The sequence below is a fragment of the Uranotaenia lowii genome, chromosome 3, assembly GCF_029784155.1.
Source record: "Uranotaenia lowii strain MFRU-FL chromosome 3, ASM2978415v1, whole genome shotgun sequence".
NCBI lineage: Eukaryota > Metazoa > Arthropoda > Insecta > Diptera > Culicidae > Uranotaenia > Uranotaenia lowii.
Window position 1 is genome coordinate 129,937,460 of NC_073693.1, and position 24,796 is coordinate 129,962,255.

Below are 24,796 nucleotides of genomic sequence, written 5' to 3' on the forward strand. Positions count from 1 at the left end.
GTAGGAAGACGACAGGGGGTTGGAGCCTGGTGAAGAAAACACAAGCACGTGATTTTTGCGCGCTCGACCCGCTCATAACCAGTCTACGTCCCGTCTCGCCCCGCGCTTCGAGAAGAAGAAAATAAACCGGCTGGCGCGGCAGCGAGGGATGATGATGTTTACTAGTTTGAGAGGAAATCTTTTGCAATTCGCACATCGCATAACGGCTGTGATCGGTAAATAGGGTAGTCAGAAGAGAGAAATTTGGCGTTGGGAATCTGCTCACTCTACTTTAAAAATAGATCTTGAAGCTTAAATTTATATACAGGTCGGGTTGCAAGACAAATTGGAATTAATTGTTGAAAATGATTCGTAACAAAACCGAGAATATTTAGTTACTAAATACATCCAAAGAAGAGGTTGAAAAATTGACATGCCGATCAGAGCTTACTCTATGCCACAATTTTGCTGAAACATGCATTTTGCCGATTGCTTTGTGATTACTGGCACGAAGACTCGCGCTCTTGAGCAAATGTTGCGTTAACACTACAGACAAACATTCAAGCGAAACAATGATTTTTGTTAGTTTGTTAGTTAGAAAATTAAAAAAAAAACTCGTCGGAGAGTGAGCATCGAACTCAAAACAACTGTCTTTATTCGTCTTGCCGGTTGCACCACCTTACCGTGTGTTCCATCTGGATCAGTTGGAACCGAGGATTTATTGTCATAGTAGGTATATCTGTCACGGCCAATCTAAAAAAAGCACCGCGTTTGGTTGGTGGTTTTTATATTCTTCGTTGTCTCGAACTCCCAAAAAAACTGTTTTTTTTTATTTATTCCGCTCGGGACCATGAGCCACCTAATTACAGAAAAAATGATCAAATGACACATAAATAGCCTCTCGAATCTCATGACACTCTGTTGTTCCTTAAATTTGAAGAGGCTCAGGAACTCGAAACTTTCGTTATATCTCTTTGTCTAAAATTGATGTCGCGGAGTTGATGATGTCAGACTTTCTCAACTTATCATTGGGTTGAAGAAGATTTGCGTTGAAAAAATAATTCTGAGCCAACTGGCGAGTACTTAACACTGCAGAAAAAAAAATTTGTAGAGTTTTTTTTGTTATTTTAATGCTAGAATTCATGAAAATTGGAAGAAAACAGTCTCGAGATCACAGGACAATTTTAAAAGTCCCAGAAAACCACAGGGAAAACCTTTTCGAACATACAGGACAATTAGAAAGTTCTATTCCTAAGCTGGGACTTTTATCTGGCATTTTGAGCATTCATTATGTTCTGTTCAAGACAAAAATGCAATATTTTTAATTGGCGTAACGTAATGTCTTTCATTCAGGATACTTTTTTCTTAATTATTTAACTCCTAACACTTTAAAAAGCAAAATCCATTCAAGTGAGTCGGAAGAGCAGCCAAAAATCGGAAGCCACTCATGGTCAAAGGAATTTCAAAGTCCATCAGTGAAGTCGTTATTTTCGAAAATAAAAACATGCTCGGCAGATATTTTTTTTAAACTATTCTATTAAAATGCGGCAAAAAGGCTTGTTCTGTTGGCATTCAAATATTGCAAAAAAAAACCAAAATATTGTGAAATATTTTTTATTTTTGAATATTGGCGGAAATTAAGAAAGTTTTATAATAAAAATCGGTAAATTGTGTTATTTTACTCATAATTAAAAATATGTAAAATTGAACATTTTTCTGTGATTTTAAAAACCTTGTTCAACATCTCAATGCAATGATCCATTACAGAACCTCAAATTAAAAAAACAGAGTTTTTATCGTTTTAAGAAAAAAATCTATACTTCGAGGACAAGTTTTACTTGTGGAAAAAAATAACAGAAAGTCAATGAGCAATTCAACGACAAACGCTAAGAAGACGGCGATTTCTTGTAATATATATCTTTCACACTCTTATGCCGTTTTCGTTTAAGTCCACTCGCGCGGGGCAAAACTTTTTCTGAATAAACAAACAGAATCGTTACCCGGGACGATGCAAATATATGGTTGCTATACTCACCCTTATGCTTACCCCCAACACTGACAACTTTTACGGGGTGCAATCGCCTGCTTGAGGTTCAAATCTCGGGCAAAACTAGTGGACTTCTGAATTAATAACCGAACATAATAACAGCAGTTAGGGCAAAACTCGTGGGTAACTAGGTTGCCACTGCCAATAAACGAAAACACTATTAGATATCACTGAGGTAAGATTTTTTTCAATGGAACGGATGACAAATAGTACCGAAGGTTTTAATAAAAATGTTGTATCGGACAACATTTTGATGTGTCGTTCCGTTAGACCTAGAGAAGACACCTAGAAGTCGTAAATGAGTAGAGGTTGGAGGTTTATGAATATTGCGGTGGAGCATACTAGCTAGAATTGGTCGATCTTTGGAAGAAAGGATCCTCCTCCAATTTTCGCTTTTTGGATAGATTCTTCAGCCTTGCAAAAATCGATTAGATCTTTCTGGTTTTTCGGAGTGTTTCAGATCCTTCTTTTGAGCAAATTGGGGCACCTGTATAATCTGTGAGATTGTTTTCCAGAACTGAAATCAATCGAATAAAATCGATACGGACTTAATGACAAATGAAAAACCGGATTACTATTTGTAGGATCCTTGTATGCTGTCTTTTTGACATCGTGTTGGATTATTTTAATCAGTAAAAAACAAATGTTAGACTTACAAATACGGAATTTAAACATGTTTTTGAAATTTTCATGCAACACTGGCAGTTTTTCCGTCCAATTTTCAGAAATATCGAGCCCAACAAGCGGCGTGATTGGAAATACCCAAACTTAATTCAAAATTTGATTTGAACAATTGATTGTAAGTAAAAAGATAGCTCCACACCCACAAATCAGATTCTATTTACTCCAATAATGATCTTACTTGGAGGTGGAATTATCGGCATAAGATTATATGCCGGACCTGCACTAACAAGCTTTCTCATCGCTGCAGGGGTTGAAAATCGAGTCGCTAGCTAGATGCCCGAATCGATCAAAACGCAAACCATTCCGAATCATGCTTGAGCTGAATGATTCCATTTTGTAACATTATGGAATGGAATGGATTGCCAAACAAATTATCCCGAGCCATCGCGTGGACGAATGAAATTATTTCGACCTACCTATTTGATATCAACCAAGTTCAATGCGGAGGCCAGTGAAAATGAAAGGTATTCATAACTTGTTGTAGCGAATTGATATTACTAACCAATAATTGGTTGCACTAAACCTCCACATTATGGATATTGGGTATAAGGGCTCAACGGGTGGAAATCAAATTTTACTTTCCAACGCCATCTCGAAATCCAAGATGGCGGCTTCCGCTCAGCTTAAAAATGCTGTAAATGACTGAAAATGGAATGAACCACCCACAATATGGGTATCAGGTGAAAGGGCTCAGCGAGTAGAAGTCGAATTTCCTTATCCGACGCCATCTTGAAATCCAAGATGGCGGCTTCCGCTCAACTTAAAAATGCTGTTAATGACTGAAAATCGAATGAACCACCCACAATATGGGTATCAGGTGAAAGGGTTCAGCGAGTAGAAGTCGAATATCTTCATCCGATGCCATCTTGAAATCCAAGATGGCGGCTTCCCCTAACTTAAAAATGCTGTAAATGACTGAAAATCGAATGAACCACCCACAATATGGGTATCAGGTGAAAGGGCTCAGCGAGTAGAAGTCGAATTTCGTCATCCGACGCCATCTTGAAATCCAAGATGGCGGCTTCCGTTAACTTAAAAATGCTGTGAATGACTTAAAATCGAATGAACCACCCACAATATGGGTATCAGGTGAAAGGGTTCAGCGAGTAGAAGTCGAATTTCGTCATCCGACGCCATCTTGAAATCCAAGATGGCGGCTTCCGCTCAACTTAAAAATGCTGTAAATGATTGAAAATCGAATGAACCACCCACAATATGGGTATCAGGTGAAAGGGCTCAGCGAGTAGAAGTCGAATTTCCTCATCCGACGCCATCTTGAAATCCAAGATGGCGGCTTCTTTTTAACTTAATAAATTACTGAAAATCAATTGAACAACCCACAATATGGGTATCAGGTGAAAGGGCTCAGCGAGTAGAAGTCGAATTTCGTCATCCGACGCCATCTTGAAATCCAAGATGGCGACTTCTGCTTATCTTAATAAAGAACGGAAAATCAATTGAACCACCCACAATATGGGTATTAGGTGAAAGGACTCAGCGAGTAGAAGTCGAATTTCGTCATCCGACGCCATCTTGAAATCCAAGATGGCGGCTTCCGCTCAACTTAAAAATGCTGTAAATAACTGGAAATCGAATGAACCACCCACAATATGGGTATCAGGTGAAAGGGCTCAGCGAGTAGAAGTCGAATTTCGTTATGCGACGCCATCTTGAAATTCAAGATGGCGGCTTCCGCTCAACTTAAAAATGCTGTAAATGACTGAAAATCGAATGAACCACCCACAATATGAGTATCAGGTGAAAGGGCTTAGCGAGTAGAAGTCGATTTTCGTCATCCGACGCCATCTTGAAATCCAAGATGGCGGCTTCCGTTAACTTAAAAATGCTGTGAATGAGTGAAAATCGAATGAACCACCCACAATATGGATATCAGGTGAAAGGGCTCAGCGAGTAGAAGTCGAATATTTTCATCCGACGCCATCTTGAAATCCAAGATGGCGGCTTCCGCTCAACTTAAAAATGCTGTAAATGACTGAAAATCGAATGAACTATCCACAATATGGGTATCAGGTAAAAGGGCTCAGCGAGTAGAAGTCGAATATCTTCATCCGACGCCATCTTGAAATCCAAGATGGCGGCTTCCTCTCAACTTAAAAATGCTGTAAATGACTGAAAATCGAATGAACCACCCACAATATGAGTATCAGGTGAAAGGGCTCAGCGAGTAGAAGTCGAATTTCGTCATCCGACGCCATCTTGAAATCCAAGATGGCGGCTTCCGCTCAACTTAAAAATGCTGTAAATGATTGAAAATCGAATGAACCACCCACAATATGGGTATCAGGTGAAAGGGCTCAGCGAGTAGAAGTCGAATTTCGTCATCCAACGCCATCTTGAAATCCTTTCGCTTTCGCTTAACTTAATAAATCACTGAAAATCAATTGAACAACCCACAATATGGGTATCAGATGAAAGGGCTCAGCGAGTAGAAGTAGAACTTCGTCATCCGACACCATCTTGAAATCCAAGATGGCGGCTTCCGCTTAACTTAAAAAATTACTGAAAATGAATTAAGCCACCCACAATATGGGTATCAGGTGAAAGGGCTCAGCGCCCAGAATCTCAAGCCATCTGTCGCTGCATCGTGAAACCATTGTGCTTCATCAATAAAATTAAACAAATGATAATAAACAAGCCAAATGAAAACTGTCTTGATTGAACCACCTAATAGTATTGGAAAATCAATCTATAATATTTTTACTTTGGTCTTCGCCTCAAATGTGAAATTGTTTATTTTAATTTACTGTATTATAGATCAATGTTGGACAATCAATTGGCTGTTGATTGATTTTGATTTACAAAAATATACAACCCTATCGTGCCGTTTGTGAGTTGGGTACCAATTTATTGTGGGATACTCTATCATTTGAAATTAATCCGTCTTCATTGCAGTGTGGAGATTATAATGTTTGTAATAAACAATTAATTAGGTTTTGAATTATTCATGGTTAATATTTAAACAAATAGTTAACTACAAAAAAAAATACAAAAGTAAAGAAGCCACCATGAAAAACTTAACTTCTAATTTAAAAAACTGTGATGGCTGTTTGGTTTGGTGGCAAAATTTATAACAAACCCCAAAATTCAATGCTTTTCAATACCATCAATACAAATTCAAAAAGGTACTAGAACATTGCTATCTTGATGCCAACAAAGGTTAATTTTTGTTCTTGCCATTGATGGGGGTTTGAGTGAATTCGTTTATTTGTTTTGATTTGGATGTGGAAGCGCGCGAAGAATTCACGCTCAAGAATTGAATTAAAATTTAGCCAACAAATAAGGAAAATCGTGTAAAAAGTAAAACGGTTAGGGTAACGATAGATCGAGAAGTACAACAGAAGCAGGGGATGGATTTCAAAATGGCGTTGCATGGAGAAATTAGACTTCTACTCGTTGAACCCTTTCACCCAATACTCATATTGTGTGGGTTTCATACATTTTTCAGTCATTTACAGCACTTTGAAGTTAAACGGAAGCCGCCATCTTGGATTTCAAGATGGCGTCGGATGACGATATTCGACTTCTACGCGTTAATCCCTTTTCCCCAATACCCATATTGTGTGTGTTTCATACATTTTTCAGTCATTTACTGCAATTTTTAGTTAAGCAGAAACTGCCATCCCCAGCCATCTCCATTTGAGAAAGAATAAAATTGAAATGACCATCATTCAATTTTGTAACATAAACGAATGACGCCGATTCGAAGAAAAGTTCGATCCTGACGAAATCCAAACAGAATGCCTTGGAGCTTCTCCTATGTCTGAATATTCCACTGCGCGCTGGTTTGAAAGTAGGCAACACAGATAACACAGAAGCATGTTGTTCACAGAGCAGATCGAAGCACGTTCATTTCTGTAGGGCTTCACTAAGGGGGTGAACGTGAATTTTGATTCATTTTTCAAACCCTGCATCGCTGGCATTGTCCTCCTAGCGCAACCACATTGCATATGTCTGAAAGAAACCAAATAAAACTTATCCCATATCCCTTCACAAGACAAAGCAGGATCGACACAATCAGCAAGCAAAGATATTGTCGAATGATGTATCGAGAGGTGTGTGAAAACCGGCAATAGAAAACAGATTCTCGTTCCTCATTCAATAATCAATAAAGCTTAGTTAGCTAACTGACTCAATTGGTACACCGGTTTTTATTTTGGAATAAATTAGCCAATAGAATAAAAATCCCATAAAATGTATTTCTTGTTTCGCTTGAATGTAGTGGTCATGCAGCTCGAGTCTTAATGCCAGTAGTGTTTTTCCAATAATATCATCTTCAGTGGCGCATTTCTGGCATAGAGTTAGAGCCAAGAGGCATTGAAATTATGCAACCTCTTCTTTGGGTGCACCTTATTGAAGTTGATTTTTCAACAAAACAATGCAACTGGTGACTACATATACATATGTAGCCAGAAAGGAAACTTTTTTGATCGATCGATCTGCAAAGCAATAAAAAATTTTTCTTTTCAAATGAATACATTTTTTTCCTGCAGTGTTTGAAATTCATTGTACATGAAATTACAATTAATTAGTCAATTTTCATAACAAAATTTGCAGCTTTTAGACGGTTATGAACTAACTTCGACCATACAAAGAATCTCGTGACGCTTAAACTTCTGATAACACTAGGGAACAGCATTTTTGGTGCCTCTCTTTAAATAACTTTTTTTTTTTTGTTTCGATTATAGTCGTTTTACCATCTTTATGGCATTCGCGACTTTATCAACGTTGCAGTTGGCGGATCGTTATTGAAAAACTTATCCGGTACAACTGTGTTCGATGTTTACTCTTGGGCTCGAACTCGCGGACATCGGCTCAGGAGACAACAGACTTGCCAACTGAGCTATATCACAAGCCCATTTCTTTAAATAACTGATTTTGAAAGATTTAAAAGTTTAAACAAATTAAAGATAACATTACAACTCTTTCTGACAACGCTGAATACAGATTACGAGTATTTAATATTTAAGATTTTAATTCATTTTGCAACTTTGTTGAAGACTGCAAAATATTTGACTTATGCTTTAAAAATTAGCTAAGATTCAATTTGGCTTAAAACTTGTTTGAAATTTCATCAAATAAATATGCAGCATTGGGAAAAATAAACTCAAAAAAAACTTGAATTTGGCTTTTTTCGGTCTTGGATGTAGATCAAACAACTATTGTTTTTGAAATACCCGACGTTTCGACCAGCTTTGTTGGTCTTTTTTTTGGTCAATTCCCTTGAAAAAGACCAACAAAACTGGTCGAAACGTCGGGTATTTTAAAAACAATAGTTGTTTGAAAAAAGCCAAATTCAAATTTCTATACATCATTTACGGTCGAAAACATTAACCTAACCTCAAAAAAACTTATGTTACCTTTTTTCATCGATAACAAAATTACTCGCCGTCTTCGGGAAAGTGGATTATCGAATCAAAATCTTTATTTTTTTAAATCTGTATAATGATCTAAGTTATTTAAAAAAAGTGCACAAATTTCGTAAATGAATTTTGACTTATTTTTAAAACCTATCTTGCAAACAAGAGGTACCGTTTAAAAATCAGCGCCCTTAAGGGGGGAGTAGGGTCCAACACTTTCAAAAAATCGATTTTTTTTTATTTTTTTATTTTCTTATTGTAAAACATTTCAAGAATGTTGTGTCAAATTTTCAAGTCAATCGAAGCAAAACTGTAGAAATTATAGGCCTTTATCTCCTCTTATCTAATAATGCAAGAATTCTTGAGCAAAAACTTCAAACGCGTATTTCTCGAAAGCACATTTTTAAAGTCAGTGGACATCGTCATTTGAAAACTACTTCACCGATTCTTTTCAAATTTGGAACATATTTTATACATGTAAAATACCAAACCCCAACGATTTTCTTTTTTTTAACTTTGGGGAGATTTTACAGATAAAAAATGGCGGATTTTTTCGTGAAAAATCGTAGTTTTTACTTCAAACAGCCACAAAAATTCAAAAAAAAAAATTAAGTTAAATAAAATCGTTGGGGTCCAGGAAAACATCTATTAAAAATATTTTGCTCTGATTTTTTGACTTCAGATGATTCACCTCGGAAAAATAAGAAAATTCAACGTAGAACAGTTATACAAAGTAACAAAATTCACTTTTTTTCCTGAGGTGCTCAGAATGTAAGAGCGCCTTTTGTAAATGACAAAAAAAAAATTTAAAAAGTCGCATGAGCTTTCATTAAGTCGTATAAAACATAATGTAAAAAAACAGTTTTATTTCGAAAAAATACGAAACCTGACATAAATTAGTCGCAACTTTTTATCATTCAAAATATTTGTATCCTGGACAACATATTCTACACGCTCCTTTATTTTAACTCAAAATTAAGTACGACCGAGGATAGTTCGATTCTATGAACTTAAAGTTGAGGACCCCTTTTTCTCCTTGCGATGGTTCAAAACGGAGTTCGAACTGCGAACAATCCTCGAATAAAAAGGATAAATTTAAGTTCGGCTGTCGAACTTAGTATTGAGTTTGCCTATCAGAACTTAGTTTTGCGATTGCCCAGTCAAACTCAACGTTGAGTGCTGCCACTGAAGTGCTGTTTTGAACCAAAACTACTTAATTTTGAGTTTTTTTTTAAAAAAAGAGCGTGTATATGTGAAAAACAAATTTTAAAGTTGTTAACGGGGGTTAACTTTTGAAAATTACTAAAAAAATATTTTAAGAAATTTGTGCACTTCGTTAGCAAAACAAAGAAAAAAACTTAAGGTTTTAAATCAGTAATAATTTTTTCTTGAAGACTGCATGCAATTTGGCCTTCCCAGTGAAAAATGTACTGACGATTTCTCTATGTTTAATTTTCTCATTCTGTAAAATACGAGAATTGAAAAAAAACGGTAACCCTACCCTTTAGTATATTTTATCCTATTTGGCCTCATGCAATCACGAAATCGAAAATGGATAAGCGTTTTGCACGCCAAAAACAAAGAAACCTTTTCAAGGAATGCAGAAGCCTCTATCTGCGTGACTTTATAGATGAATATGTAAAAAATATTTCAAAATACAGTGATATTAATCTGTCTCCCATTCATCATCGATAAGGAAAAGCATGAACAAGCATCCTTCGCAACATATACAAATAACCGCACACCCGTGGACATTACAAGTATGTAGCGCATCCAAAACTGTTGCGGTTAGTTAAAACTACTTTAAGCTAGAGAAGAGAGGATAGATCACGAGAAACACCCCCTACGTAAATATGTGGAATAACTTGTTACCGACTTGGCTTGTTGTTTGCCGCTGCCGTTGCCTCTACACATTCGTATGCGGTCCTATCTGTTGTTTTTTTATATTTGGTTATTTTATTTTATTTCTTTTTTCAAGAGGGGTGTGACAACCAAACAGCGGCAAAAGCAAAAAAAAAAACCTGCAATACTAGTTTCTCCCATGAATGAGTCAGGAAGTATGCCGTTTAGCGTTTAGTATTCTTTTGATGAATGCAAATGCAGATGTGTCGTTTGGAAAAAGAACTGTAGCTGGTTGGGTACGTTAAGTAATTTCTGTATCCCGGCCAATACATGGTGAGGTTCAGATTTGTTTTATCCCTCTGACGTTAAGTGATATGTAGACTTACCCCGAGGAAGATTTCTGCGCCGATGAACTCGTGCCTCGTTTTTTAGTCGTCGAAAAAAGCTTATTGAATAATGCCATTATATTTATAGTCAACTGATTGCCCCGATTTGCGCCGTTTGAATCTGCTCCCGTAGCTTATTTCCTTTGGTGCGATGAATGGGCGACAACAAAACCACATCACTCAAACTCACTTTCTACGCGCCAAATGCGACATTACGTCCATTGGACGACGACAAACGAATGACCCAAACCAAACCAAACGGCAGATTTCGCGAATGACATTGACGTCCAAACTCACTCGCACCAACTAAAACCGCTTCAGCTGTCTCAGGGAACCTTTCCACTTCTTCTTTTTTTTTTTTTTTTGCAGAGATACGTTGGAGCACTCAAGGTAACACTTTCGTTTATCTCGTTCCACTATGCGTTAAGGCTCTTGCCCTCGGTGTGATTTTTTCCAATCACACCTCTTCAAACGTTCTCTAATGCGTATCGAAAACACTCATACAGAACCATTATAAACCTCAAGAAGATAACCTTTCACCCTCAATTTTTACTCTGTTCTATAAACAACAACGAAAATCAAGTTTGACCACTCGTAATAAATAACACACACGACAGACGCAAATCGACGAAAATATTATAATTCCGCCAACCGAATAACCGTCCTTCTAATCTCACGTCTTTTCACGACCGCTTCACGATACGTTGTGCTTGAGAGGTGGTTTGAGTGCGCTCAAACTGTTGGTTTCTCGTGCTCAGTGCTCTGAAGAAGATGGCTCAGTCAACTCTTTGCTTCGCTCGTTTGGGGTGAAATTTCTAGTCAAAGATAGTAGATAGATAGGTACCTATGTTGATTCTTGTCTCTGGCTATTGATTGACAAACTTAATCGTTCTTCCTTGCGCACGCAAAACGTCAATCTTTACCAGCTGAGTTCAATTGTAATGGTGGCATAAAGTTGCGGTATTATCTGGGTAGAAAGAAAAGAAGAAATCGCTTTGATTAGATTTATACAAGTATGAAATATATTTTGTAACGCTAAGTAGGTAAATTCAAGAGAATATTTGTCAACAGAAACATGTAAAAAAAAATTGAATTATAAAAATTACAAATTTTATAGACAAGAGCCTCTAAAGCTGAACCACAAGTCCTTTGTTTACTGAAAATTTCGCCAATTTATTGTGTTGTTGATTTTAACTTTCTTCAATACTTAATTACTTGCACTTCCATATATTTAAATCTTCTATTTCTATATAAAATCAATATGAAATAAAATTGTTACATATCGTTCCATTTTGGAAGAATTGACATCAAACGGAGCACAAAACAAGCATTGATAAACACGATGATTTGTTGTGTTCACCCATCCTACTTAAAAAAAGGCCTCCTACAGGGTATTAAATTTTTTTTGAGTAATTCACCTTGATCCATTTGGGAAAAACTATACTAGACGCACCAGGCGGGGTGAAATTAGACTGAGTCGATTTTGGATCATTTTTGAATTTTCAAACCATGGGGTCTAAAACGCTTCGTTTTTGTTCAGAACACATCCATGATTTATTGCAAAATTTTTAAGTAATGTTTACATGAGTAAATTTGAACTTTTATGTTTGTATGGGAAAATTGAATATTTTATACTGAAAAATCAACGTCGTTTTGGTTTCTTCCGTGGAACCAATCCTTCTAATGGTTTTTGTGCCAATTTATAAATTTTCCAAAGAAAATTTTCCGCTGAACAACTTTGCCTAATATCATAACTTCGTATCTTTCAAGACAAAAAAGTTATTAGCTGTTTTTCAGGTGTATGTCTTTTGGCATTGATTAACAATAAATTCAATTTACACTACTGCTTGTGCCCCGCGAAGTATTGCATGAAAAGTGGTCATGCAATACCTCGCTAGGCACCCAGCAGTGGTGTCAATTGAATTTATTGTTTATCAATGCCAGAAGACATGCACCTGTTAAACAGCTTATAACTTTTTTTTTTTCTAAAAAGATACAAAGTTATAATATTCGACAAAGTTGTTCAGCGGAAAATTTCCTTTGGATAATTCATAAATTGGCACAAAAACCATTAGCAGGCTCGGTTCTACAGAAGAAACCAAAATGACGTTGATTTTTCAGTACAAAATAAATAATTTTTTAATATAATAAAATATAACAAAATTAAACATAACAAATATAACAAATATAACAAAATAATAATTATTTAATTTTCTCATACAAACATAAAAGTTCAAATTTACTCATGAAAACATTACTTAAAAATTCTGCAAAAAATCATGGATGAGTTTTGGACCAAAACAAAGCTTTTAAGACCCCAGGGTTTGAGAAATTCAAAAATGACCACAAATAGATTCAGTCTAATGGCCCATGCCATTCTTTCTCAAAAATATAGCTTCGAATGATGTTATTCTTCATTTTTATTGTAGCAAACAAGCTTTTTCATCATATAATAGATGAAAAATTCACAAAAACGACTTCCTTTCTTAGACACAGAAGGATTAATGGAATCATCGTGAAACTTGTTATTTTTCATGGGTAACATATAAGGTTTTATGGTAAATCAGCCTGCACAATTTGATGAAACTACAGCTAATCGTTTTTCCACTCGTATGTACTTTCGGAATACTATAAATATTTTGTTGTGTTTTACTAGCTTCCCACAAATTTTAACTAAAATCAATCATATCAAAATTAGAGCAGAATGTCCACAAGACCACGTGTTTAAGGCTCACATTTTGAATGCTTTTAACTTTCGAGAAAACCCGAATATCAAAACAAAATGTTATTTATTTCATTTGCTGACTCCCAAATTACGATAACAATGCATAATTATAACTAATGCAACTCGTCCTTGTTTGATTTTCAAAGGTGCACTAATATTCGATTCCAAAAAATTAACTGCCGCCATGTTTTCCGCGATATCAGTCAAGAAATTGAATTTTCTTGCCTACCTGAAGGCGTTTTACCTGTAAGGATATAAAAAGTGTTTTCTGAAAAGCGAAATTTTCGATAAGAGTAGCAATAATAATTTTTTTTTTTGTTTCGATTATAGTCGTTTTACCATCTTTATGGCATTCGCGGCTTTATCAACGTTGCAATTGGCGGATCGTTATTGAAAAACTTATCCGGTACAACTGTGTTCGATGTTTACTCTTGGGCTCGAACTCGCGGATATCGGCTCAGGAGACAACAAATTTGCCAACTGAGGTATATCACAAGCCCAGCAATAATAAACGATTTTTTGCCAAAGTATGATTTGTTTACAAAAACACGATGAACAAGTAATTAAACATTTAATGTTTCAATTCTTACATTCCGTATAATTATTGTTCCATTAGACTGAGTCGATTTGGGGTCATTTTGAATTTCGCAAACCCCGGGGTCTTGAAAGCTTCGTCTTGGTCCAAAACTCATCCATGATTTTTTGTAGAATTTTTAAGTATCGTTTACATGAGTAAATTTGAACTCTTAGGTTTGTATGGGGAAATTCAATATTTTGTACTGAAAAATCAACATCATTTTTTTTTTCTTCTGTGGAACCGAGCCGGCTGACAGTTTGTGTGCCAATTAATTGAATTCCTTAAGGAAATTTTCCTCTGAACAGCTTTGTCCAAGACCGTAACTTCGTATTTTATTAGACAAAAAAGTTATTAGCTGTTTAACAGAGGTATGCCTTTTCGTATTGACAAACAATAAATTCAATAGACCCTGCAGGATGCCTAGCGAGGTATTGCATGACTACTTTTCCTGCAATACTTCGCGAGGCTCCAGCAGTGGTGTCAATTGAATTTATTGTTAATCAATGCGAAAAGACATATCTCTCTTTAAACAGCTAATAACTTTTTTGTCTAATAAGATACGAAGTTACGGTCTTGGACAAAGCTGTTCAGCGGAAAATTTCCTTAAAGAATTTAATAAATTGGCACACAAACTGTCAGCTGGCTCGGTTCCACAGAAAAAAACAAAAATGATGTTGATTTTTCCGTACTATATATTCAATTTTCCCAAACAAACCTAAACTCATGTGAACGTTACTTAAAAAATCTACAAAAAATCATGGATGAATTTTGGACCAAGACGAAGCTTTTTAGACCCCAGGGTTTGAGAAATTCAAAAATGACCCCATATCGACTCAGTCTATTGTTCAATTTCTTACCACCCTTTCGGTATGGTGCGTTCTGTCCACTAGCTTTGGCGTTCTATCCCGCTGTTTGTTTTCTGGCTGTTTTAGATTTTTCACAAAAAATATAATCAAAATCGCGTTTTCATCATATTCTTTTTTGTTTTGATAATACGTAAATCTGATCGTAAACGAAATCGTCGTAAACTTTCTATTTGGTTTTTAGATGATTGGTATCGTTGTAAATAGCGATTTTGCTTAACTGGTGCGTTTTGTACAGTTTCCCCTATAACAAGGTTCAGGCGTTTTTTTGTTTTGTATCAGAATGCTGAAGCATGGTTGGGGGAAATGATGGAGGTGCATTACCAGAACGTGTGAGGTTTGAAATCAAAGATTTGTGAATGCTTCGTTGCTACATCAGAGCTCGGCTACGAAATCAGAAGTAGTGTGAATAGTCGTCGTAGCATAGGTGGCGGAGTACTTACAGCGGTGTTAAACACGCTCAGCACATCATTGGTTACTTTGACTAATACCAATTGCATAGCAGCAGGCGCGGTCCTATGATCGGGATGATCGCCAGCAAAGGACATTAGTCCCAATGAGGCAATGATTGCCAGTCCAGGACTCTTGGTCCAGTCAAGGCGATGATCGCCAGTTGAGGCAATGATTGCCAGTTCAGGACTCGAAGTCCAGTTGAGGCGATGATCGCTAGTTGAGGCTATGATTTTCAGTTCAAAACTGTAAGTCCAGTTTAAGAAGAACCTCAGAATAGCAATAGTTCAGGATACAAAATCTAGTTTAGGCAATGATAGCCAGTTGAAGACAGCAAGTCCAATTGAGGCAATGATTGTCAGTTCAGAACACTTAGTCCAGTCAAAGAAACGAAAGTCTGTTGAGGTCTGTAAGTCCAGTTGATTGCTAGTTCAGAACTCTAAGTACTGTCAAAACGATTATCGCTGTAAGACCAGTTTAGCCAATGGCTTTAGGCTTATACGAAGATCGCCAGTTAAATCAAGTATAGGTAAAGATTGTCAATTCAGGACAGTAATTCCGGTACAGGCGAGGGTCATTCAAAAATCATGAAACTAACTATTACTTTTACTTCTATTATCTAGGATTACTCAAATTGCGATTCCATTGAAGTAAATCAATCAACATTAGAGTAGATGCAGGATTTGACCAAACAAATTTTCTTATTTTTGAGGGGGTGATTATGGCCGGTAGCGTATATGGCCAGCAAATTCTAATTCAACGCTGTAAGTACCTCAACAAAAGTTATTTGGTGAAATTCATTCCAGAGAATTGCAAGTTACAGCTGTTTTAGTTTGGCTGACCGACTTTTTTCAATTTTAAGCTATAAGGTGATTAATAAATTCTTTTATTGAACAAACACCCCGACGGAGTGGAAAAATTTGAGAATTCGAAAGTACACCTACTAGGAAAAGTTCCTAGTTGTTAAAACATGCAATTCAATTTCGTGCGTATCTCTCTCATCAAACAACGTATCGCTAATCTGAAAAGTTATATTTAATGCTCATGAGTTGTTTTCGCTTTTTGGATATTTGGTGAAAATGTTTTTTCAGGCTAACTTCGTTTAAACTTTAGCTATGATTTGATCATTTTTTGATAATGTTCACCAAATAGTCGATATGTTCAATAAATACTTGCAAACTTGTTTCGACCATAACTTTATTGTCTTACGAGTTATTGCAGATCGGTTTGGCTCCATGTTTGATGGATCAAAATATGTCGATCCTTTTTAGAAGTAAAAAAGACTTGAGCCTTTAAGGGTTAAGTTGCCTTTGGGGCCATCCAGAGACCCCGTGGACAGAAAAATGAGATTTTTATCCCCTTCTTTCTCTCCGTGCACAAGTGTGGACATTTGGCAACTCCGACCCCCACCCCCAGATGTCCACCTAGACAGATTCGATTTTTGTTGCCTACATCTAATACTACAATTCCATTTCTTTTTTTATTTTCCATTGCAAGCTCCGATTTTAACAGAATGCATCTCAATTTGAGATTCTCAAAAACCCATATTTTTTTCCTGAAATAAAGATATCGAAACTGTCTAGACAATTTAAATTAAAAAGATACATTTAAATTAAAAAAAAAAATTATAAAAAATATCTTTTTTGGAACGTTTTTGAAAAAAATGAGCTTTAATTGTATTTGCCTCGACGTAGCAAAAATGATCGATTTTGATTTATTGATGTAAAAAGATTCTTCATAATTCAAACTATATTTGGTAATTAATTTACATATTTTACGTTTGAAAAAAAAAAATTGATAAATATTTGGAAAATGACCAGACACATCAAATTAAAAATGTGTATTCTCGACATAAGTTTCTTTTTTTTTGAACAAATCATTTATTTTTCTTTCCAAGGCTTATTTACTGTGATATTTTACGTCTTTCATTAGCTTTTACTCACTTATACCCCTTTGGCTCGAAGAGCCTCATACATTTTGAGCCGTTATCACAATTAGTTAAACAATTTTAATAATGATCAATAGTTTTTATGAAAAAAAACCACTTTTAATTTAAAACTTTCAAATTTTTTTTTTTTTTTAACGAACACAAACACATACAGGATCCCAATGAAACTTGATGTTTCCTCGAAGAGATTCTTTTTTTTTTCCTTAACTTTAAACGTACATCTTTCGAGGATATGATGGCTAGCATCTTACAAATGGTAAAACCACCACTCCACAGAATGTTTACTATGTATGTCGTGACCGGGATTCGATCTCATGCCCGCTCATGGCTTAGTAGACTTGAAGGCTATCCTCTAGGCCACGGGATGCGGCTCAATTAAGTTAATAAAGTAAGAAATGGTTACGATAAGTTGTTCTGAGACCTAGTTACGATTAAAATAATAAAAATAAATTTCAATCTTTGGGATTTTATGGTTATAAAAAATTACATTGAAAATGTGAAACTTACATTATTGGTTGAAACTGGATATCAGCTATGCTTAAAATTCTTAACAAAGCCTGAAAAACTTTTTCACCTACTTTGATTGGTACTTATGCTCCAAAGCTTGTAAGAGGCTCGCGTTACCTGCATATGTATGTGAGTGCAGTTGTTCTCGCATTGTTTGTTTTCTATGCAACAAGTGAAATATATTTTCATCAATTCTATCATCACTTTTAAAATATTACGCACAATGGTACTTTTTTGCAAAATATTCGGTGATGCAGACGGTCAAAAGTACCGTTTTTAGCTTATTTACGATTTTTCATGTTCAGAATATTCGTTTCACCGAATACTTGAAAAGGGCCAATAGTCGGCATTCGGCCGTTCGCACCATTCAGTACATCTCTAATGATATTTATTCAATTTTCGACATATACTGAAAATTCTACTACTAGTTTTTTATTCATAGCAATTATTAACAAACACTTTTCTCAAATAATTATTTTGGAATCGTTGCAAAATGAGAATCATTAAAATTTTGGTGAGGGTTTTACCCTGATATGAAGATTCCCAGAAAATATTGTGGATAACTTGAAGATTTTATTTTTACATTTTCTTCTACGAAAATGTGTGTTTAATTTTCATTTGTGAAATGACATTTATATCGGAAAATTCCTTAGAGAATTCTTAAAGTTATAATTTTTAAACTGCCAAAGGTAAAAATTACGAAAATTATTTTTTATTAACACTTTTTCGCCGTGAACATCTAAGATTCGCAGATTGTTTTTTAAAAGGATATCAAAATAAGTATATTGAGGAAACTTGTTAAAAGTTTTTTTTTGTAGAGAAAATCGGGAGACAAGGCGAATTTTTTTCGCATGTTTTTCAACATCAATTTTCCCTTATCTAGTCCCTGAAATTTCATCTAAGTTGGATTCATTTCTCTACAAAAAAAAAGTTTCGCTGACTGAATGTTTGAGTCAAGACCCATCTTTGGGTCACAGTTTAAAAAACTTGTTAAAAGTTTTCACTATTTTTCTTTAATTTCAAATTTTTAAAATTACAAACCTACAAAATACAAGTCTTTTTTGCATCTGTAACCCCGTGAGAGTTTTTTGCTCAATTTTGGATGATTTTTTTTAACAAATCGATGCGACTTCCTTTTCGATCCTCTGGAGTAATAGACGCCTAGAGTGGTTAAAAAAGTTACGCCCTAGATTACTTCGAAAGCCCATTAGCTCCAGATGTCCTTTCACTAAAATTAAATTAAACGATGCTAAAGCTTAGTTCTTTAAGAAATGGGACAGTTAGGAATGCGTGTATCTCAAAACCATTCGTTTGATTCCTATGAAGGAATTGAAGGTAATCTTATGATAATTCATAAAAAAAATTGAAAAAAAATATTTATCGTTTTTTGTAAGAAAAGTTTCTATTTTATTCTTGGTACTCCCCATCGGCCAGCGCACACTTTTCTCAGTCATGATATTGATCAGTTTTTCAAACTTATACTTCGTCTAATCAGTATTATAGGCGGCTACATACCTCCTCCTTCAATTTCTGTTACTTTTCGGCCCAATACTTCGCTTTTAAAAGAAACTAAGGGTAATTTAGCTGTTTCAAAATTGATACAACTCGGTTATTTTTAAGCCCCTTTAAAGCGTGTATAGTGGAATTCCTGCTAGAAAAATCTGACACTAACGAAGTAAAACCATCATGAGATTAAACTTAAAGTATAGTTACTATAGATAGTAGGTTGCGAAGGGTACATACAAGATAACGCTTTTGAAAACAGTAAAAACCGAGGTTTTCGTTTTAAAAATTGTTGTTTTTTTCCACAGGAGCAGAATCTTGACAAACCATTTATTTTATTAAAAAAACAGCAAATACATTCTTGAATATGCTAGGCCACGAGCGCCACCTAACCACGAGCAGACATGTAATGGGATTCAAACACTGGAATTTGTTTGATATAGGATTTTTCATAAGTTTTGTCGTCCATCAGAAATCATCTGTCTCATAGCCTCGGTACCGAGCTCTGGAGCTGGCAAAAACTTGATGTTTGAGGTTAAGTTTTCATGACTCATAACGAGGAAACTCTTTCAGCTTATCGGAGAAAAAATTTGCTGGTCATTTCGAGTTCATTCTGCAACATGATGCAGTCTAGCGGTGAAAAGCTTTATTACGTCTGCATAAAAAAAAGTTTATGCAACGTCAACATGTCATACAAATCGTTAACGAACAGTATGAATATTAACGGTCCAAGATGACTGCCTTGAGGAACACCGGATGGTATTAAAATCTTCGAAGAGCAGAAGGAGTTGACTTTAACATAGGCCAAGCGGGAGTTCAAATACGAAGCAAGCCACTTTGTTATCCACTCAGGAAGCCCAAGGTGTCTATGTTTGTCTATTATCAGTATGTGAGGAACGCGGTCAAAAGCTTTGGAGAAATCGATGTATACAGTGTGAACTTACTGACGCTTTTCGAGTTTTGGTACCAAAAATGTTTAATGCCATAATGTTTGAAGTGGTTAAACGTTAATTAAAGTTTTCAATACTTTCTCCCAATAGTTACAATGTGACAGTTTCATGAAAAACAGTACACATTTCATATCACGGTACAACCCGTCTGTTTCTTTTTATCAGCTGCCTGCCTTGTAACTGCTAATAGGTGTACATTTCTTAATCGTACAACAGCGTCGTCGTTGTCGCGTCGTCGTAACAGAAAAAGCATGTGATCTACTGATAAAAATCCGACGCGACGCCCATCCACCATATGCCAATCTCGCTCGCACCTCACCATACACCAGACACCCTTTGAAATCGCATCTAGAAACTTTTGACCCGCCGAACTGGATTTGGGAAAATTTATCGGTACGCAATTGAACCGTCAATCAAGCGGGTTTAAGCTGGCAATCTTGCTTCTGTTTGATTGGTTGCGATTATTGAGGGGTTTACGAGCTAGATAGTTTTAATTGTTGTTGTTTTTTATTGGCTCCAAAATTAGTATGAAAGGACTCGAACAATATTATTTGAATCAACAGAATATTAAAGTTTGTTAATTTCAAACAACTGTAGGCCCCAGGTAGGAATCTGAATACCGGTGTGTCAACTATTCCAACTACTTAGAACATAACGGGCCACAACTTTCCTAAAGTTCATCAATTTTGCCAATGCTGTTAACCCTTTTGTGACCATCTGCTAATGACAATTTTGACACAAAGTAAGGATGCCATTTTTGGCGTTCGATTCGATCTGTGAGTGTATAAAGGGCAAAACACATCAATCCGGATAGTCCTTGTCAAGTTAGTAATTTTCAATGTTCATTTAAGAAGCTGAATATATAGTGGGAAGTTGTCTACTACCGGACACTTAAGATATTTTAGCAACAATTCAAAAATATATTTATAGAGTTAGAGTTTCAATATTATAAACACTAAGCTACATATATAAGAATAAAATTAATTTACGTTACGTCAGTTGGGATGAATAAACCTATTGGGCTTAAAATCCCGGAAAAAAATACGTTACGTTAGTTTCCACTCTGCAAAAGTGTTGTCTATGGCCGGACACAACGAATTACTCGACCTCGACCAGAGATGAAAAAAAAATGAATGTTTCAAGTTGAAACCACGTTTAATTTTGAATATTTGCTTGTCCAGTCATAGGCAAAAATAAAGTGTCCAGTCTCAGACAAATCACTTTTTTTTAATTTTCCTAATGTTTCGTTTGGTTTTCCATTTCGTTATCTTATATCATATACTGTAATCGAAGGACTACGTTACTCAGCGTAAGTAACATAGTCCTTGTCCGGCTGCTTCACGACTTGGAAACAGTCGTTCCTTCTACTGAACAGAGAGATTCGGGTTCCGAAAAGCTGTTTGAGCTTCTGAACAGTCTCAGCAAAGCTGAATTCCCTCGGATGCTTGGGTAGAATGATGTTGAGATACCTATCGTGGACGGTAACGTTGAGACTTAGGAGCAATAATCGAACCTTGGCCACATCATCGAGTTTGGAATCATCCTGGAGGAAAAAGTCTTCGTATTTTTGATACTAGCGGTCAAACGTCAGACCACTGTCCGGATCGTAGCAGAATTCCCCGATGTTCGATGAAAGGGATTCAAAGGCCAGTTCCGGATTGTTTGCTGGCTGATGGGAGGCCGCTTGATTGGCGAAACGCTCCATAATTACCATCAAACGTTGATTCTGTTCCGCCATCTGTCGGTTTTGTTGCAGGATCCAAAACTCCAAAACTTCCTTCGGTTGGTGGTGGGGCCATTTATCCCATCCTCGTCTCCAATTGTTAACTCTTGAAGTCAATACTTATTTGAATGATAGCCAGACTAGGGATGAATCTTTATTATAATCTTTCCATCTTATATACAGTTTGACATAAGTTTCTGAGTTGCTGCGATTAGGATAAATGTACTCTGTGTTGCTATGATCAGATTGCTAACAATAATCCGAAAATTATGCACACAATATAAGGCGATCCTCTTCGACCTACTAGGCAAAAGCATTCGATGGCTGTCATTCGTTTACCTTTACAAGTTGCCATATTTCAAACACCATATCAGGCTGCTTCAACCATATTTTCATGGTGTCAAAACATTATTGGGACAATGCGTTTTCGAAAATTCAATGTTCTGCGTACATAGGAGGTGTCCGACCATAGACAACTTCCCCCTACTCAACAAATTCCTTCCATGGAAGATTGCATCAATCTGTCTCTTATATTTGAGATGATTTTATGAACCATTGATTTGTTATGTAAATTTAATTGATTCAGGTGAAAAATAGTAGGAAAAATTAGAAAATATCACCAGCTAATCACGGGATCTGGTGGGCATTTAGTGCGATTGTTTTAAGATGTGTTTGTAGTTCTCGGGTAGTTGACGTGTGTACTGAACTGCAAATACAAATTTATTTTCGATGCTGTCAGAGACAAGTTTTGATTTAATTCTAAGATTCACTGAAGAAAAATAATAATCTTTGGAAATCAGTCAGTTGTTAAGTGCGATAATTATGTTTGGTGTATTTTGATTATTATTCGTACAGAGAAAACGTCTTTCATAGTAGAGAACAAAGTTTCTCAAATGAGTGAAGAATCAAGTGAATTTTTGAAACGTGTTGAGGGCAAGAATTGAAAAATCACTCCACTTTTATTGATTTTTGTTTTTTGGGTTAAGCTGCTATGAAGGCTGAGACAAGAAATGACGCTCTGGCCAAAGTGTTAATGTAGTGATCGAGGGGGTCCGGGAAATGTGTGCTCAAATTTTATTGAATGATTCCTGGAGGAAGTTTTTGAAGATCATTGTTGTTCTAGTGGGTTGAAGTTGGTCCGACAGAAATATTCTGGTTTAATTTGGAAATAGCTGCTTGTGGAAACTATTTTCTATGCCTGCTTTGTTATTTTTTTTTATGATGTAGATTGCAAATGCAGTTGAAAGTAGCATTTGAGTGTATTATGTTGTATGGATTCTTGGTCTTTGGCATTAGAAAGTTGCAGTTAGGTTTGACCTTTCATTATAGAGATGCTTGAGTAGGTTACTTAGGCACCTTTGCAGGATTCTTTATTTGTTTCGAACAGTTGGAGGGAGTAAGATGAGTCAAACATGTCCAAGCCAGTGGTAACGGGCCCCTTGGTTGTGCTGCACTTATTGTTGATGAGTTAAGCATGAACAATATTTGAATGTGCGATCGAAACTTCCCGTACCGACTCGGGTCGAAAGACCTATCAGCCACTGCTGGGTAAAACATACATACATTTGTTATGTAACTTTAATTTTTTTTTTTTTTTTTGCTCGTACTATCCCAATTTTTGGAACTGTCAGTTATATTTGAAATCAAGGTATTATTTCAATTTGGGATGGTGTTTCCTATGATCCCACCATCTTATTAGCTTTCAACGTCCATAAATCTCCGGGCGATAAGATTCGCTTAGCAAGAACTTTTAATCGTTGTGTCGTAAGACAATTACAACGCATAAATATATAAATTGCTCTGCAGTTTCTACTTCAGTTTTGCAAAACCGGCGCATCTCGTTCATGAGTTTGCATAAGGTCCGTATTGTTTTCAGATCATGAGTTTTCAGGTCATAAGTTTTATGAATCTTTTTGATTGCCTAGCATCAGCAGCCACGGGCAAATGAATTTAATCTTCAAATTTTCCCAATTTATTTATTCTCTTAAAGTGCACAAGTTGATACTCAACAGACCGTTCTTAGTCATGACCCTTTCAGATCCTAGCAAGTAAACCCACTCTTTCATTTCCTTCTAAACCGCAGTGTCCTGGAACTCAACTCACCACCAGGTTGACAGTTGATTCGATTCGATGTTTATAATCCGATGGAAACTTTACGTAGGTTTTGATTAATGAAAAAATAATATCGATAATAAAAAAAACAAAGCATTGACTTTGTTTTGAGATTCAAACTTCTTTCCGGGTTAAAAAAAAACAATAACAATCATAAAGTAAACAAACCTTGGCTGTCCGGCGGCAGCGTGCGTTGCTAATGAATCGATCGGCTGACTGGGAAGTTCATTTTTTCATTCACTCTTTCGCATTATTCCATCGTTCATTCGGTAATGTCCAATGGTTTGGTGTGGTCCGGTGTGCTTGATACTTCTTCCCTGCATTCACACAACCATATCTACAGGTGTTCCATAAAAATGCGTATTTTCGCCAAATGCGAATCTAGCCAAACAATAAATCCAGACACTTCTGATTTCCACTAGTCACTGTTGGATACGTAAGGCATTTCACATTGAGAATGAGCGTTGAGCATCAATCGCCAGTTATACACTTGTGACAGTTCGCCAATTAAACAAAATTAAAATATGCTAAACCCACAACAATCATCAAATATTACACAAAAACACATGTTTGACAGAGGGAAAGAAATCAAATTTCTTACGTAAAACATCAAACATAACTATTTGAAATGGTATCATACCGGAAACTTTTCGAAACTATTGCAAAATAATAATATACAATCGACCGGAACAAAAACCGACCGTACGTAAAATAGGCAGCCGATGAACTAAATTATGGCTGATGATGTGATGATGATGTCTGCTCTGCATGGGTGTTTGAGCAGATGTCGAAGATGCTCCCGCTATTCCCATCGGCAGTATCGATTCGCGAGCTTTGACTCGTAAAACAAGAAAATCAAGTCGGTATGTATTTATGACGCTCGTAATTGATTGCAGTAATCATTACAAATTATTTATTATTTTTTTAAAGGTCTGTAATAAACTAAAAATAAAGCTTCTTTAGCGTTGATCAATCTAACATTAATTTATTGACTTTTGGATGGAAAGTCAGAAAGTCAGGATCTCCAACTTTATAGATAGAGCTGTAAGCAACCATAAATAACCGATAGAAAATGAGATGAATTTAAAGTCTCAAACTTCGGTTTCCTTTCATTTTAAATTA

General features: G+C 36.0%; 1 protein-coding gene across 1 annotated transcript in view; it reads right to left on the bottom strand.

Moving 5' to 3' along the window:
• Window positions 1-24,387, bottom strand: part of LOC129755517 (uncharacterized) — a 58,746-nt gene extending 34,359 nt beyond the window's left edge. The window contains exons 1-2 of the mRNA XM_055752051.1: window positions 23,843-24,387; window positions 10,317-11,283 (exon numbers count right to left, since the gene is read on the bottom strand). Of these exons, the coding sequence (XP_055608026.1) occupies window positions 10,317-10,393 (77 nt within the window). The 5' untranslated portion in view covers window positions 10,394-11,283; window positions 23,843-24,387. The remainder of the gene's footprint in view (window positions 1-10,316; window positions 11,284-23,842) is intronic.
• Between the last annotated feature and the right edge of the window lie 409 nt (window positions 24,388-24,796).